Source organism: Hoplias malabaricus, chromosome 9 (assembly GCF_029633855.1).
Source record: "Hoplias malabaricus isolate fHopMal1 chromosome 9, fHopMal1.hap1, whole genome shotgun sequence".
In the NCBI taxonomy this organism is placed as follows: Eukaryota; Metazoa; Chordata; class Actinopteri; order Characiformes; family Erythrinidae; genus Hoplias; species Hoplias malabaricus.
The window spans coordinates 31,525,697-31,540,148 of record NC_089808.1 but is presented as its reverse complement, the minus strand read 5'-3'; the positions used below and the strand labels follow the sequence as shown (position 1 = coordinate 31,540,148).

Here is a 14,452-nt window from a genome sequence, read left to right as displayed (position 1 = left end):
AAGACCATGACAGATGAATTTAAGTAACAAGTTCAGGTATTTTTAAGAAGCTTTTATAATTTCGATTCCATTTTCACTACAATTTGTAAAGTATGCAGAGCACAGTTAGTAAGTACTTTGATTCAGCCTGTTTGAGTCCAGCCCATGTACTTACATTTTCCCACAACTTGCAGAATATTTTTGGTGTCTCCCAGTTCAAGTATTCCCAGACGTGTCTAGTGTTGTGGTGTGGGCTCTGGGATTTAGTAAATTGACTGCAAAATCATGGAGGGGGGGTTGTGTGTGTAGTTAATGGTGAGAGCAATATGACTCTTTTTGGTTCTCAATCCTGCTGCTGTACAGAGCACTGGCCATGACAGACTTAAGTTTTGTGGAGACATTTTCTATGGTCCAGTGCCCCAGCAGACACCAAAGCCTGGGATTATCAGCTCTAACAGGAGCTGAAGTGTGCTGGCTCTGCTCTGAACCCATTTGAGTTGTTATCAGGTGTCTAATGGGATGTGGAGACAGCAAGGCACAGCAGATGTAGAGGAAAGATGTATTTGGAATGCTGAGCAAAAAGGATGTCCTGTTTACACTCATCACGAAGCTTTATGCCCAATAGCCACATGCATCTCCACTCCAAACATGCCGGAGTGCTTCATAAATATAGTCCATATTTTTAATGGTAATGGAATGTTTTTGATAATGGGTTGTTCTTGGATTCATTGAGTTACTGCATCTACCAAACTAGCATTTATAGTAGCCAGGCTCACTGTTTTATTCCTTGGCCATAGTTTGTAAATGGGTTAAGCATGATTTGATGTTTCTGATTGGTCTATTCTGCCTGTCTGCCCCAACATTTGTTGGGATATGTCATAATACATGAGCCATCAGGCTTCCTAACAGTGTTACGATGTTCTTGATCTTAATTTCACAAATTCCTAAATGTATCTGAATGTCTAGTGGAGTTGCTTTCATTTTGTTTCCAATAAGGGTTTTTTCTTTTCCGCTAAAAATATAATTTTAGAATTTCATTTCAAAGTGTAGAGGTTGTTACTGCCTCAAGGGGGCATGGAATACCTTTTAATACCGTTTAACTTGTGAAGAAATGTAGGATAAAATGGGTTTATAAATGTGGTTGGGTTTAATTTTTTTTTCTCCCCCCAACCAAAATAAACAGGCAATTTTTAAAAAATACTAGTGACCATTGTTAATAATTTTAACTTACAATCCACGCTTACCTCAGTCAGCTTATTTGTGTAGATGGTACTTAGTTGAATAATATCAGACATTTTACATGTTGAGATTGTTGGGATTGAACATAACTTTAAGGGTTTAGGAGAGAACCTTTTTATTATTTTGAAAGAAATGCAGCAGTGATTTGTTCCAAGTAATTTTGAATTGTCTTGTTCATCATTATATTCCCTGTTTAACTGTCACAAATAGATTTCTTGTCTGCGCAAATAACTATTCAAACAGGCCAAATTTGCTTACTTGAAACACGTTCACCTGCAATACAGATTAGCAGTAATATCACTGCATATAATATGAAGAGTTTACTTTTTTTAAATGAACAAAGATGAACTTTTACTGGATTTTGAGTGTGGTCCAATTTGGCAAATGTGCAAAAAAGTAGTTTTGTATCATGTTAAAAGTCCATGATTTCTGTATGTGACTATCATGCAAGAAACTAAAAATGATATACTTGGTCCTAAGGTAATGAACAAGTAATTTAGCTTTGTTCTTCTGTAAGATTCAATTATTTTTTGTGATTATTAAAAAAAAAAAAATGAAATTGGGAGTGGGTTTGATTCAGTTTATTGGACCTTCTGTGATGTTTTTAATTTTTATGATGTGATTGTTAGCTGTTCAGTGCCCCAGAGTTGAGGGTGTGTGTGTGTGGGGTTGTTTTCCACAGGCAGTGTTGAGGATGAGCTGGAGCTGTCGGCTGTGCGTCACCGGCCTGAGGGTCTGGAGCAGCTGGAGGCTCAGACACGCTTCTCTCGCAAGGAGCTGCAGATCCTTTACCGTGGCTTCAAAAACGTGAGTGGCACATCCCTCTTAAGATGTGCAGCAGATAGTAGCTTTTCACATGCTATGCATTTTTAATTAAATTGATATCTTTTTTTCCTTATCAACTTCTAGTGGACTTTTCTTATTTAGATGTTGACAAACATCCTGTTTACAGCCTTAAATCCTTAGAATCAGGTTTGAAATGAATACTGCTTAATTGCATATGTTTCAAATAGGGCCTTGGGTTGCTTCCCCTACTTATCTATGGACAATGTTATGTCAGGTCCATGTGCCACACGCATACTTCGCCACATGACAATTTAGGTCAAGTTAATTGGGTGTTGTTTCATTCCATCATGCACCAGAGGTGACAGAGGACATCTCTGCAGCAGGGACACTCTGGAGACCTTTACCTGACCTGATTTGGGAAATGTGGGCTATCATTTTCAGATAGCTGTGTTGGGCATAATCACTAGCCACTCGTCATCTTAAGACCTTTTCCTTTCTTAAGTTTAATTTTAGATTATAGGTGAAAGATTTCAGACAAGTCCATATGTCAAAATAGAATTCATATGTCAAATAATATATTTTTTTCAATGCAGTGGCCCAATAATTCCATCATAGTCTTTACCATATTTTTAAGATGGTGGGAGCCATTTTTTGTCATTGTTGGTTGCTTACTATTAAGAAAGGTTGTTTGGCCTCATAATAAATTGTGTTGTGGCTGTTAAATTTAAGCTTGGTTCTTGTAGCTGTGCTGCAGGCAAATAATATTTATACTGAGAGTGAATTCTAAGGGCTATTGAGATTTTGGCACTTACAGAATGCCTTCAGCCATACGTTTTGCATGGTTGGAACGAACTTCAGTATAATGCAGCATAAGTAACTTAATTGTACTTTATAATAAATTAAAGCTTACAGTGGTTTTTCATTTAGATTGTTCTAATATTTCCCTGTGTTTAGTGCTAAAGTTCAATTATGTAATTGTCAATGCCAACCATAGTGCAGTGATTTTCTCTTCTCTTCATTTTGTACGATGGCTTCTGTTGAAGTGCTAAAAGCCCATCTTTTTTTAGTCTAGCAGTTCATCGGGCATCTGTCCAATTCTCTATAAGTGATCTGCTGGTCTTTAAAGGTTTGGAGATTTTTTTATTTTTTTTGAAGATGGAGTGTTTCTCTCACTTTCAACCTAAGCACAAAGGCAGAAAGTAGGTAATGTGCACTTGGCACCCTCTGCACTCAGAGGTTTTAAATGCAAGATTATATATGGCCCCTGAGTGTTACAGTCATAAGAATTGGCTCTCTCTCCTGTACACCTCACTAATCACAACTGCTGAGAATAGTGTCAATCTGTTTTCCTCTTAACATTGTGTTTATATCACACACTAAAACATATTGAAATCTAGAGAGATTAGTATCAAATGAAACCTCTAAATCCTTGTTTAGTCATCAATAGACCCTCCACATGAGTGTTAGTCAATCCATATAAGTGTGTCTGCCAAATATCATAACTGTCAAGTTGCAGTTCAGCCAGCAGTAAGTGAATATATTTAGTGTTTGAATGGAGTTTTTATTGATGTTATATTTTTTGGCCTTTCATGTGGCTAAATTACATACAGCATGTTTAAGTTCATGTTTATTATTTTCAGGTAGTGCTACTGTAGCTGGCCCATGTACACATTTCAACTGTGGCCACCAACTGCTGCTGCTTGAATGTTATAGTTAAACAATGAGGTGGTGAAAGAGTAATCAAGTTCATTTTTGACTAATTTTATGCTAAAACTGAGAAACTTGATCACTGCTGAATAACATGATGATGAAATTACAACATAATGTTTGGTGTATGCTGTCATTGCTTAACAAAAGAACTTTTAATATGCAGTGTACTTAGCCCTCTGTGAGTGGTTTCTTTACCTTAAAATGGCAGTCTGTCACACGCCCTCATGAGAAAACTGAAAACATGGCATACTTTTAATTTGTGCTTTTTGAGGACTGTTTGCCAGAACGCCTACCGGGCTGGCCTAGAAGAGGTATTTTCACTTACTGACTGACTGACTTTTAATGTTGATGTTAATTGTTAATATGCAAGTAGGAACTGTTAGTTCAGCCATATTTCACAGAGAACTTAACATGGTGTACTACACCACCTGTTAGTTCAGCCATATTTCAAATTCCAGTTTGAGAACTAAATTTGGAACCATTCTGCGCATTTCCACCGACATAAGCTGTTTCACAAACTAGAAAAATTAGTTTCCAGCTAGAACCAAAGAACAGTAAGTTCTTCTGTGCAAACTGTTGCTGAATAGTAGGAAATCCGACAGGAATGTGCTCTGTGTGTTTCTGGGGCTGTGTTTGGTGAGACACCATGTGCATTATCCAGAGCCATGGCTTGGCATTGGTAAGTTCACAAGCTGAGCTTGGAACTCTGCAACTTTATACATATATCTCAGAGGATGGCTGCTGAATTTGTCTTATTTCGTGAGTGTTTGTCTTTGCCTGAAATATTGTAAAGGGAAGTGGTGAGGAGACATTTGTGCTGTTGGTGTTTATAGAACTCCACATAACTGCGCACAGCCACATTAAACTTCATGTTTTAACCTTTTACATTGAAAAATAAATACTTTTCAGGTAGATCTAGTATTTATTTTTAAATAAATTGAACAAGGAAAACAGTTATATATTATGAACAAAACTTTGTGCACTTTTTCATTTCTGCATTAATTAGTCCTGCCCTTCATATTTTCTGTACAACACACTCTCAAAAACCACATGTAAACAAAGACATTGATATGAAGTGCCTGAGCTTCTCCAGGCCTTCCAATGACAAGGCTTTCCTGTTTCTGAAATGCCAGAAACATCTCTGTGACAATGGCTAATGGCAGTCTGGCAAAACTAACCTTGCCTAGTGTCTCTTTGCTCTTGTTTATCATATTTGTGCTGTTTCTATCTAAACTTTGCTGAATGCTTTGTGTAACTTACAAAAAAAAAAAAACAAGTATATAAAAATGTGTTCCCAGGGGCTTTAAACACGGTCTTACAGTTAAACCTGAGTGTTTTTGAGTGGTGCGTTTTGCCAAATACTCAGTATTTTCAGCAGAGTTATAGATTTGACTTTTGGCATCTTTTCTGCAGAAAAATAAATAAGTGGACTTCAGCCTTGATTTATGCAGGCTGTGCTGCTTGGGCTCTTCTGGGCTGCTTCCCTTTGTTCAGCTGGCTTTTTTTTCTCCCTCCAAGGGTGTGTAAACAATTCTCCCCTCTGAAGAATGATATAATTCCTAATTTCCCACTCTTTAAACCTGTCATGGTAGCTCCAGCTATGTCAAACGTGGAGACAATTTCAAACTTCAGTTCAAACAACAGCTTCATTTCAAAACACAGCCTGTGCATATGTAAGCTAATTATTGAATGATCATGGCTGACTGGACAGAAAAATACTTTTAATTACATTGTTTATTACGAGGCTGTAATGAGCCTTATGTTGGTCCTCCAGTTCAAGGGATGTTAATAGAACTCTTAACTGCTAGGCAGCTGAAGTAGTTGATGGCATTGTGAGAAAAGCAGGATCTCTTTAGATGGTAATTACTCCAACTTGGTCTCATCCTGTGTGCACAAGAGCCAGAGGATGACAGCTACACAAAGCATTCCCTTTTAATTAACCGGGGCTCAGTACAACAACAAAGCCCCTCAGACACAACCCCTTTATGTCAGAGCTGTGTGGTGTAAGATTAGTCATCGTAAGTTGCGGGGTTTGTTTATTTACTTGCAAAATCTAATCTAATTTAAACATTGTTCTTTTCAACCTCAAGGTAGTGTTCGGGATAGGAGTGATAGCATATGATGGATGATAGACTGATAAACACTTTGTGGTTTATGATTGTACTCATTAATCATGGCAATACACTATTTACACGATTAGAAAATGGCCTTTGTGTACATTCACGCTTGGAATATACTCTCAAAAATCCTCTTAAATCTATGCTAGGCCAGCACTTTTTTTCTGTTATCCACTAATTTGTTGTCTGGGGGAGATGGGGGTGCGAGGTAGGAGTACCTGTAAAATGTTTTTAAATTCTTTGCTTCTGACTCTAGGACTATAACTCCTTTTTGTGCAGGTTTTTTTTTTTTTTAACCATTTTCTCGTTGAACGTTCTGGTTAAGTTAGCTATGGTGCCAATGTTATTGTAACACTATTTTGATGCTGTTTAATTAGACTTCAGCTCAAAAATGTAGTGGCATCCCTGAGCCTATTTCTAGTGCACTACTGATTTCATTCCCATGAACCCCTGCAGCTGCCTATTCCTCTGATAAATTGAGGTCTGTTAGTGAGTGGTAGCCATTAAATTTAAGTGTGTGCCATTAATAAAAGGGAAATGGTAAAAACCCAGGAGGTGGTCTCAGATTAAAATACTGCGCTGATCTAAAGTGCTGTGCAAAATCTGTTTGACAATATAGTGGTAATGTGGTGTTCTTGTCCAAGCAGGGAATCAAACCCTAGTCAGCTCTGTAGAGTGTTATTTCTGTTCTGATTAACTAGGGATGTCACAATACCAGAACTGTTTAATTCGGTACCAGTTCCACTAAAATTCCACGATTCTCGATACCAATTTTAATACATGACAAAAATTAAACCAATGAAACAAATGCATCTCTACATAAATGCTTTTATTTAAAAAGTATTTTTCCAGAAAATAAAGGTGCAGTTTGGTTAAGTTGGGTTATTTTCATTTTGTTTACTATTGCCTTATGATGGCTGTAGAGTGAGGCAACTTCCTTCAGACTCCTCCTGTATTTAAATGGTCTCTGCTGAGTCTCTCCTCTTAGTTAGGGCATTGCCATAACTTGATAATTTCTATTGTTTTTTGTACTTTTGTAAACCTTTTGCCAGTACTCATTACACATAATTACACAACATAATAATGATAATACGGTCAACATAAATAGCACCTTTCATAAACCTAAGGACGTTTTACATAGCAAAAAAGAGGATTACTAATGAAGGGTTTGACGGAAAGACTCATTTGGTCTTGTTTTGAAGGGAACAGCCCAAGGTAAGTGCTGGTGTGCTTTGTGTACAAACAAAGCAGCTGTTTTGTTTGGTTGTCGGATTCAAACACCAATAGGTTTTCTGAATTTTGATTTCGGATTGGTATCCAAGTATCAGTTCTTGTGACACCTCTATGATGAACTGTGCTCTTCATATAGACTTATCAGACATAGCTTTATGACCACATTGTTTCTACACTCACTGTCCGTCTCTGTTCACCAGTGACCATACATGAGTACTTTGTTATTGTACAATTGCAGACTGATGTCCATTTGTTACTCTGCCGACAAGTTGGTACTAGTCTACGTCACTGTGATTTGGAACCTGTAGGCTGCAGTATCCGGTAAATGACAGCATGAATAAAACATTTTTCTTGCCTATTTTAGCAGTGTAGTAGGTAGTACTGAATAAAATTTAGAATGACATTTCTAGGAATTGAGTTCTGTTACACATTGTTATATATATATATATATATATATATAATGTGTGTAAATGTAGTAGATCAAACAAGTAAGGATTATTTTCTTACTGTACCCTGGTTGCTGGTGCTGTAGGCCTAGAATAAAAACCTTCAGATTTTCCACTGCTCTCTTCCTTGGGTATTTTCCATTTATTCTGTACACAACCAGAGGTGCTGCTGTAAATGGTTTGTTTACCGTGCCCTAAAAAACTAGATGTGATATAATTCTTCTTCCAAAAATCTGTGCCTCTCTCCTAAACTCCACACTGGACCTCCTACAAAATTCATCTAGTTGCTGTTTGTACCTGTGGGTTTACACAATGATCCAGAGTTTATATTTAAATATAAATCTAAATAATAATTAAATATGAATAATCTATTATCTGTGAAATCTAATCTGCTGTATTCCTGATTTCAGTTTTGCCAGATACTCTGTGGCGGATAATGAATTGGAGCTACTTCCATTTCTAGTGCTTGAGTCTGATAATGGACACACTAATGCATGTGCGAATTCTGTCCCTGATGTGTAATTAGACGTCTTCAGAGATCTGTGTTCATAAAACCTACCCACTTTAAAAAGTATGATGTTCATAATTTGCTTTGATTATATTTGCTCTTTGCTGGTGTTTGGAGGGGGAGAGCATCACTATAAAATAGTCAACAAACCACAATTTCCCAAAAGTGTTGTATTTAGACTGTGGTCATCTTTTGATATACTTACTGGAACACTTTGGTTTATTTACATTAGAAAATTAGGACTGGCTGATGAGAGGTGAATGTCCTTTGATTTTCTGTAGAGTGATCAGTATTTAAAAAACTCTTTAAATGAAACGGCTTTCATTACACAATCTTAAAAATATATCTATTTATGTTTATCCTGAGGTGTCGCTTAGGCTTCGTATAAAAGTAATACATGCATTAAACATTAACGTATTCACAAAATAATAGCTAATATTTTGATCATTTCGTAAACATGTTCATAGTTTGTAGCAGTTTACTTTGATTCTTTTGGGATATATGTGAAGCCATTCTTATACCTGACTTATAACTTACATGCTCACACAATGTTGGCATAAATAAGATGCTCCACAAGGGGGCAATATGAGAAGTGTTTTAATTTGATGGTTCACATAAATTATATTGTGCAGGTAAATGAACGAAATGAAGCCAATGATACATTTGCCAGTTATTCAGCTATCAAACATTGTCAAAAATGATTATCCTGCTCAATACAATAAGTAAACGAAATAGAATTATTCTGGCCTGAAGCTGTAGGAGTGTCCTGTCTGAGAATATTAAAATGCCCTTTTGGAATAATATCATAATGAGATTTCCTGAAAGTATTTGTCTGAAAGAACTGGCTGACACTTTCATTTTACAGCATTAATATATTAATTTAAAAAAAAAAACGGTACAAAATGCAACCTTTTACAGGCTATAGAAAGTCAAGTGAAGATAGATTTTTATTTTTTCCTTAAACCCTAGTATTATTATGGATTTGCTGGTATTGTCTCATCCTTTATATTAATGATGCTCCACTGAGTCTGCCTTATCTGTTAAGTACTTGAGTGAATTCCATTCGAATCCGCTCCCTATAAATCAGGGGTGAGTCTCACCATTCATTATAGCCGCTGAATCAGCTATAATGATTCAATGAAGAATAATCATCTCTCACAACACTGTGGAACATGAATAAAGCCTCTGCACAACAGTGGCTTCCTCAAACCTTGTGGGAGCAGCTCTGTGGAATGAGATCCCATTACTACATGCTTTATAGTCTTCAAGTATGAAACTGCTGTCTGCTTATTACTCCACATTTTTAAAGCGAGACGTATTTGAACTGTTCTTTTCTGAAGGTAGTGGGACATGCTAAAATAATGGTTCCCCCTCTCACAGGAATGTCCAAGTGGAGTGGTCAATGAAGACACCTTTAAGGACATTTACTCTCAGTTCTTCCCACAAGGAGGTCAGTGTATCTGTGTGGATATTACCTTTCATTTGTTTCATGTATACACTAACGATGACTTCCATTATACGGACGCCCATAGTGTTTTAGTGTAGTAGCATGGAGTCAGAGTAGCAGTAATTTACCAGAAATGAGCGCAATAAAGCAGTCATGCTGTGAAACTGCATCACCAAAACTTTAAATACACGCAGTGTTTCTTCTGAAATCAAGGGTATTGAGTGGTCATTTTCCCTCTTATGCCGTGACTGATGACCGTAGTCACAAAAGTCTTTAGATACTGGAACATTGCTGTGAAGATCCAATTGCATTCAACCATATGACGATTATTGGGATCAGGTACTAATTGTGTATGCTGCTGACTCTGGATCACACATGTCATTCTGACACATCCATCATTTCGGAGAATGCAGTTCCATTACTTCATAGCTCTGTTCTGGGGAATTTTGTACTCCTCTACCCCAGGCTTGGCATTGGGAATTGTCCGGAAATCATTCAACTGGCAAGGTGTCTACAGATTTTATTTTGTGTATATATTGTTTTTATTTCTACTGAAACCATAAACTGCTGTCGTGTAGTTAAGCTAAACATATACATCAAAACAGAAGAAATGATACACTATGCACAGAACGCAAACATTAACACACTTGGCAAAAAAGAAGCAATATTGAATTTGATAAGTCATGTTCAGTCTAAATTGTTTGTTACATGGTGTACTTTGAATAAAGCAGTGCTCATGCTTTCAATCCGTTTTTTATTTTTAGGTTTTGTTGTTTTTTTTTCATTTGTCAGTTCTATCAAAAACAGAATTCTGAATATTTTAAAGATAAAACTTGTATGCATTTACACATGGTATGTAGCTGCGCATTAGGTTATAATCACAATGCTCATTACCAAGGCTAGAGTGTTGCAAAAGCCTCCAGTAGTGGATGAGAATGTCAAAATTAAACATGCTTAATGTCCAAGCAAAACATTTATTTTATATTAATATAGTTTATAATTAGTGTAACTGCGTAAATGTACAACAGTTAAATTTAAGTAGCTCCTCAGTGGAATACAAATCACCCAAAATGATATTCAAGTATGCTAACAAAGTACAATCAAAGAAGTATTATCTACCTCTGAACTGCTCAGTGGTAATAAAGCAATAATGGGGGGAAATCATTTTCTGATTACTTCCTCTGGCTTATCTTCAAAGAAAGGAACACCCTGCGAGAGTGATTGATCTCATTATGGTATTAATATTTCTCTGCAAATAGCTGTATCTGTTTTTGACCTGTCTAAACCTTGATTTGTGACAGCAGTCAGAGATGCAAGTAATTCTGAAATTTGCTTCACAGCTTCACTTATGACAACCTTTTAGGATTTGGCATGTTACACTTCGTGAAACCTAGCCAATAGAACATACCTGCTAACTGTCACTTGTATTCTGATAGCCTGAAAGCAATAACCTCGCTTTGTTTAACAATAACCTCTATTGTTTAACACCAAATGGATAATTTTTGTTTGATTAACAAACACAAAGCTACTCATTGGAACTCTGCTGAATGCATAACATACATTGCATTAGGCTACAGATGTATTATCCATAATAGGATTTGAAAAATGATCTTTCTCATTTCATTCATTCAGTTTAGAAGCAATGCTTTGGATGTGGTGAACTATAGTTTCTAATGAAAACCCCAGAATTCAGTATTCAGTAATACTTTTCAGTTGACCAGCGTTTCTAAAAATCCTTTTTTTGTATTGGCCTTAAGTAATATTCTAATTTTCTGAGATACTGAATTTGGGGTTTTCATTAGTAGTCAGTTATAATCCTCAAATTAAAAGAAATAAACCTTGAAATATATCAGTCTGTGTGTAATGAATGAGTATAATATACAAGTTTCACTTTTTTAAATGGAATTACTGAAATAAATGAACTTTTCATGATATTCTAATTTTATGATCAGCACCTTTATACATAACTGAAAACTGCCCACAGTTTGTGTCATGCCTCCCCATCTGAAAGACTTCTGAGATTTGTTTATTTATTTATTTTTAAACTCAATGTCACTGACTTGTTACTAATTAGCTTAATTTAGCATTTTTGTATTTCATAACTCTTTAAAAATAAATAAAATGTAATATAGCTAATTCAAAACGGGCATATGTGTATTTATAGATAATATATACTTGCAACTGAAATATTCAACCCCCAATTAAAATACTTTCCAGCAAGACAATGATCCCAAGCACACCAAGTCAGTTGAGAAAAAGAACCTGGAATGTCCTAGAGCATACTTGTCAGTCACTAGATCTAAACCCATTTGAAAACCTTTAGTGGTCACTGAACTGGAGACTTTTGCATGTTAAGATTGGGCCAAGATTCTAATACTTACCGAATACTTTGTTAGAAATTATAAAAGCTAAAGGATGCTCCACAAAGTATAAGCTCTATACTTATGAGGTGAAAGTGTTGAATTTTTCCTACTGTAAATGTGTTTGTATAAAATGATATAATTGTGTGTGTGTGTGTGTATATATATATATATATATATATATATATATATATATATATATATATATATATATATATATATATATATATATATATATATATATATATATATATATATATATATATATAATGCGCACAGCATACCAACTTTTCTATTTATCAATCAATCGGAAAAAAAAAAAAAAAACCTCATGTGCAGGACCCACTTTAGGTGAAATTACTAATCTTGTTGTGGTTACTGTTTCAGATGCGTCCACTTATGCACACTTTCTCTTCAATGCATTCGACTCAGACCACAATGGTTCAGTGAGTTTTGAGGTAAGTAACATCCTGCTGTGCTCAATTTCATACTAAAACCTGCTATAAAAGTTAAGAGCACCCAAACTCTCAGTGATCTTATTTTTTAAAAGCCGCCTCTGTGTGCATTTGCCCCATTTCCACCTCACATTTACTCAGTGCATTTTCATTATTTTTCATGGAGACTGTGAAGTTTGTTATAGCATAACAAAAACAAATCTCTAGCCTCGAAGAACTAGCTGTGGACCCTGGCATTTTTTTTATTAACAAGCATTGCACAGCCTTAAGCATGTTGGCAATTAAAGAAAGTAAAAGTCATTGTTAGCATTTTAATAAACGAAAGTTGTATTTGTACTTGTTCACACGTTTTTGCTTTATGCATGTACACAGGCCTGTTGTTTTTGTTTTTTTATTATCCTTTATTAAACTTCTATGACGCATGTGCGGTTTAGAGCCTATTTGGGTTCTGATATTGTAAATGTGTTTATTCATATAACTGATAGGGCTGTCCCAAATACCAGCTTTGTGGCTTCTGAGCTTTGGTTACTTAATTCTGTGAATATTTGGTGTGAGGGTGTTTGTCGTTCAGAGAATCTGCGTCTGATGCCTGCTTTAAAATCCTGAGTCTCCCACTAACTCACTCCCTAACTCGCACATACTGTGTGGCTAAGGGCACAAAGTACAGAGCTTTGTTTAGAGCCTGAATACTGATGGAGTGGAGCGCTGCCTTTATCAATGGCCACATTTATCCACAAAAAGAATACTCGAATCTCAAAATTAAGAAACGAGTATCTGCCAAATGAACAAATATCTGAACAGCCATATATTCGGGGCTATCCCTAATAACTGAAGAGAGCTTTTAATCACTTGGGTTGTCTTTATGCTTGATGTGATTCCAGGATTTTGTAATGGGTCTGTCCATTCTCCTCCGAGGCACAGTCCAGGAAAAACTCAACTGGGCCTTTAACCTATATGATATCAACAAAGATGGATATATAACAAAAGAGGTATTGTAATGTTTACACTTGGAAAAACGTAGTTAATAGTACAGACTGGTAGAGTAGTAAAAATTCATATTCAAGTTGACTGCAGTTAAAGAAAATTCTCCTTCTCTGTAAACAACTGGAGTACAAATATAGCAGCTCAAAGTTCTCAAGTCCTGAATATCTGAAAACTTCAATGGTGCATCATGATATATCCAGCATATAATCATTATTGTTATTATTCCTGATTTGTTCAAAAAGATATGGTAAATTTTGCAAGTCTATATTTTGACGACTACAAATCAACACAGCAACAAAACAATAAAAGTCCACCTGAATAAGGCATTGATGTAAACTACTGAAAAGCATCTCTTGTAGAGCATTTTGCTGAATGTTCTCAAATTGAATGCATTACAAGCCCATTCCATGCAATAATTCACACCTAAATTAAGGACTTGTATCTAAAGTATTGAAGTATTGTGAAAATGTTCCAAGCACAAATTAATGCATATTTTGACTGTAAATGTCACTAGTCACTACAGACCTCTGGTTAAGAGTTTTGTTGCCATTTTTAACACTGAAACACTACTTCCCTATTTGTCAAACAGGAAATGTTAGACATCATGAAAGCCATCTATGACATGATGGGCAAATGCACATATCCAATTCTCAAAGAGGAAACTCCCAGACAACATGTGGAAATATTTTTCCAGGTGGGATATATACCTGAGTATCATTGCTCTTGTGTTCTTAATTGTTTTCTTTTGTAATGTTTCATAAATGCAGGGTTTTGAAGGGTAAAATATTTACCAAAAAAGTGTAAATACATCCCCCCCACACACTTTTCTATCACTTTTCCCCACTCATCTATTTTTGAAGGGAATTCATCAATTCTGTTCACTTTCTTTTTGTGTGTTTAGGAAAAGAGTAATATGGCTGGCTAATGGAAGTAAAATTGTTCATTGTTTTATCTTCATAACAGAAAATGGACAAAAATAAGGATGGAGTGGTCACCATAGATGAATTTATAGACTGCTGCCAAAATGTAAGACATTTTTTTTTCTCTAAACCCCCCCCCCCCTAAGTCACACAGACTTATGCCAGCTGAGCTTATAACATTCTAACTCATCCATAAAAGCAAACATTTTCATGCCAGTCACTCAAACAGAAATGTAACATAATAATAATAAAAATAAAAGTAATTTAC

General features: G+C 35.8%; 1 protein-coding gene across 4 annotated transcripts in view; it reads left to right on the top strand.

The window, feature by feature from the left end:
• The window catches only part of kcnip4a (potassium voltage-gated channel interacting protein 4a), a 162,282-nt gene that overhangs the window by 143,336 nt on the left and 4,494 nt on the right, over nucleotides 1-14,452 (top strand). For all 4 annotated transcript variants that reach the window (XM_066680447.1, XM_066680446.1, XM_066680449.1 and 1 more), the window contains exons 2-7: nucleotides 1,901-2,025; nucleotides 9,399-9,468; nucleotides 12,213-12,283; nucleotides 13,162-13,269; nucleotides 13,854-13,958; nucleotides 14,228-14,290. In XM_066680447.1, the coding sequence (XP_066536544.1) occupies nucleotides 1,901-2,025; nucleotides 9,399-9,468; nucleotides 12,213-12,283; nucleotides 13,162-13,269; nucleotides 13,854-13,958; nucleotides 14,228-14,290 (542 nt within the window). The remainder of the gene's footprint in view (nucleotides 1-1,900; nucleotides 2,026-9,398; nucleotides 9,469-12,212; nucleotides 12,284-13,161; nucleotides 13,270-13,853; nucleotides 13,959-14,227; nucleotides 14,291-14,452) is intronic.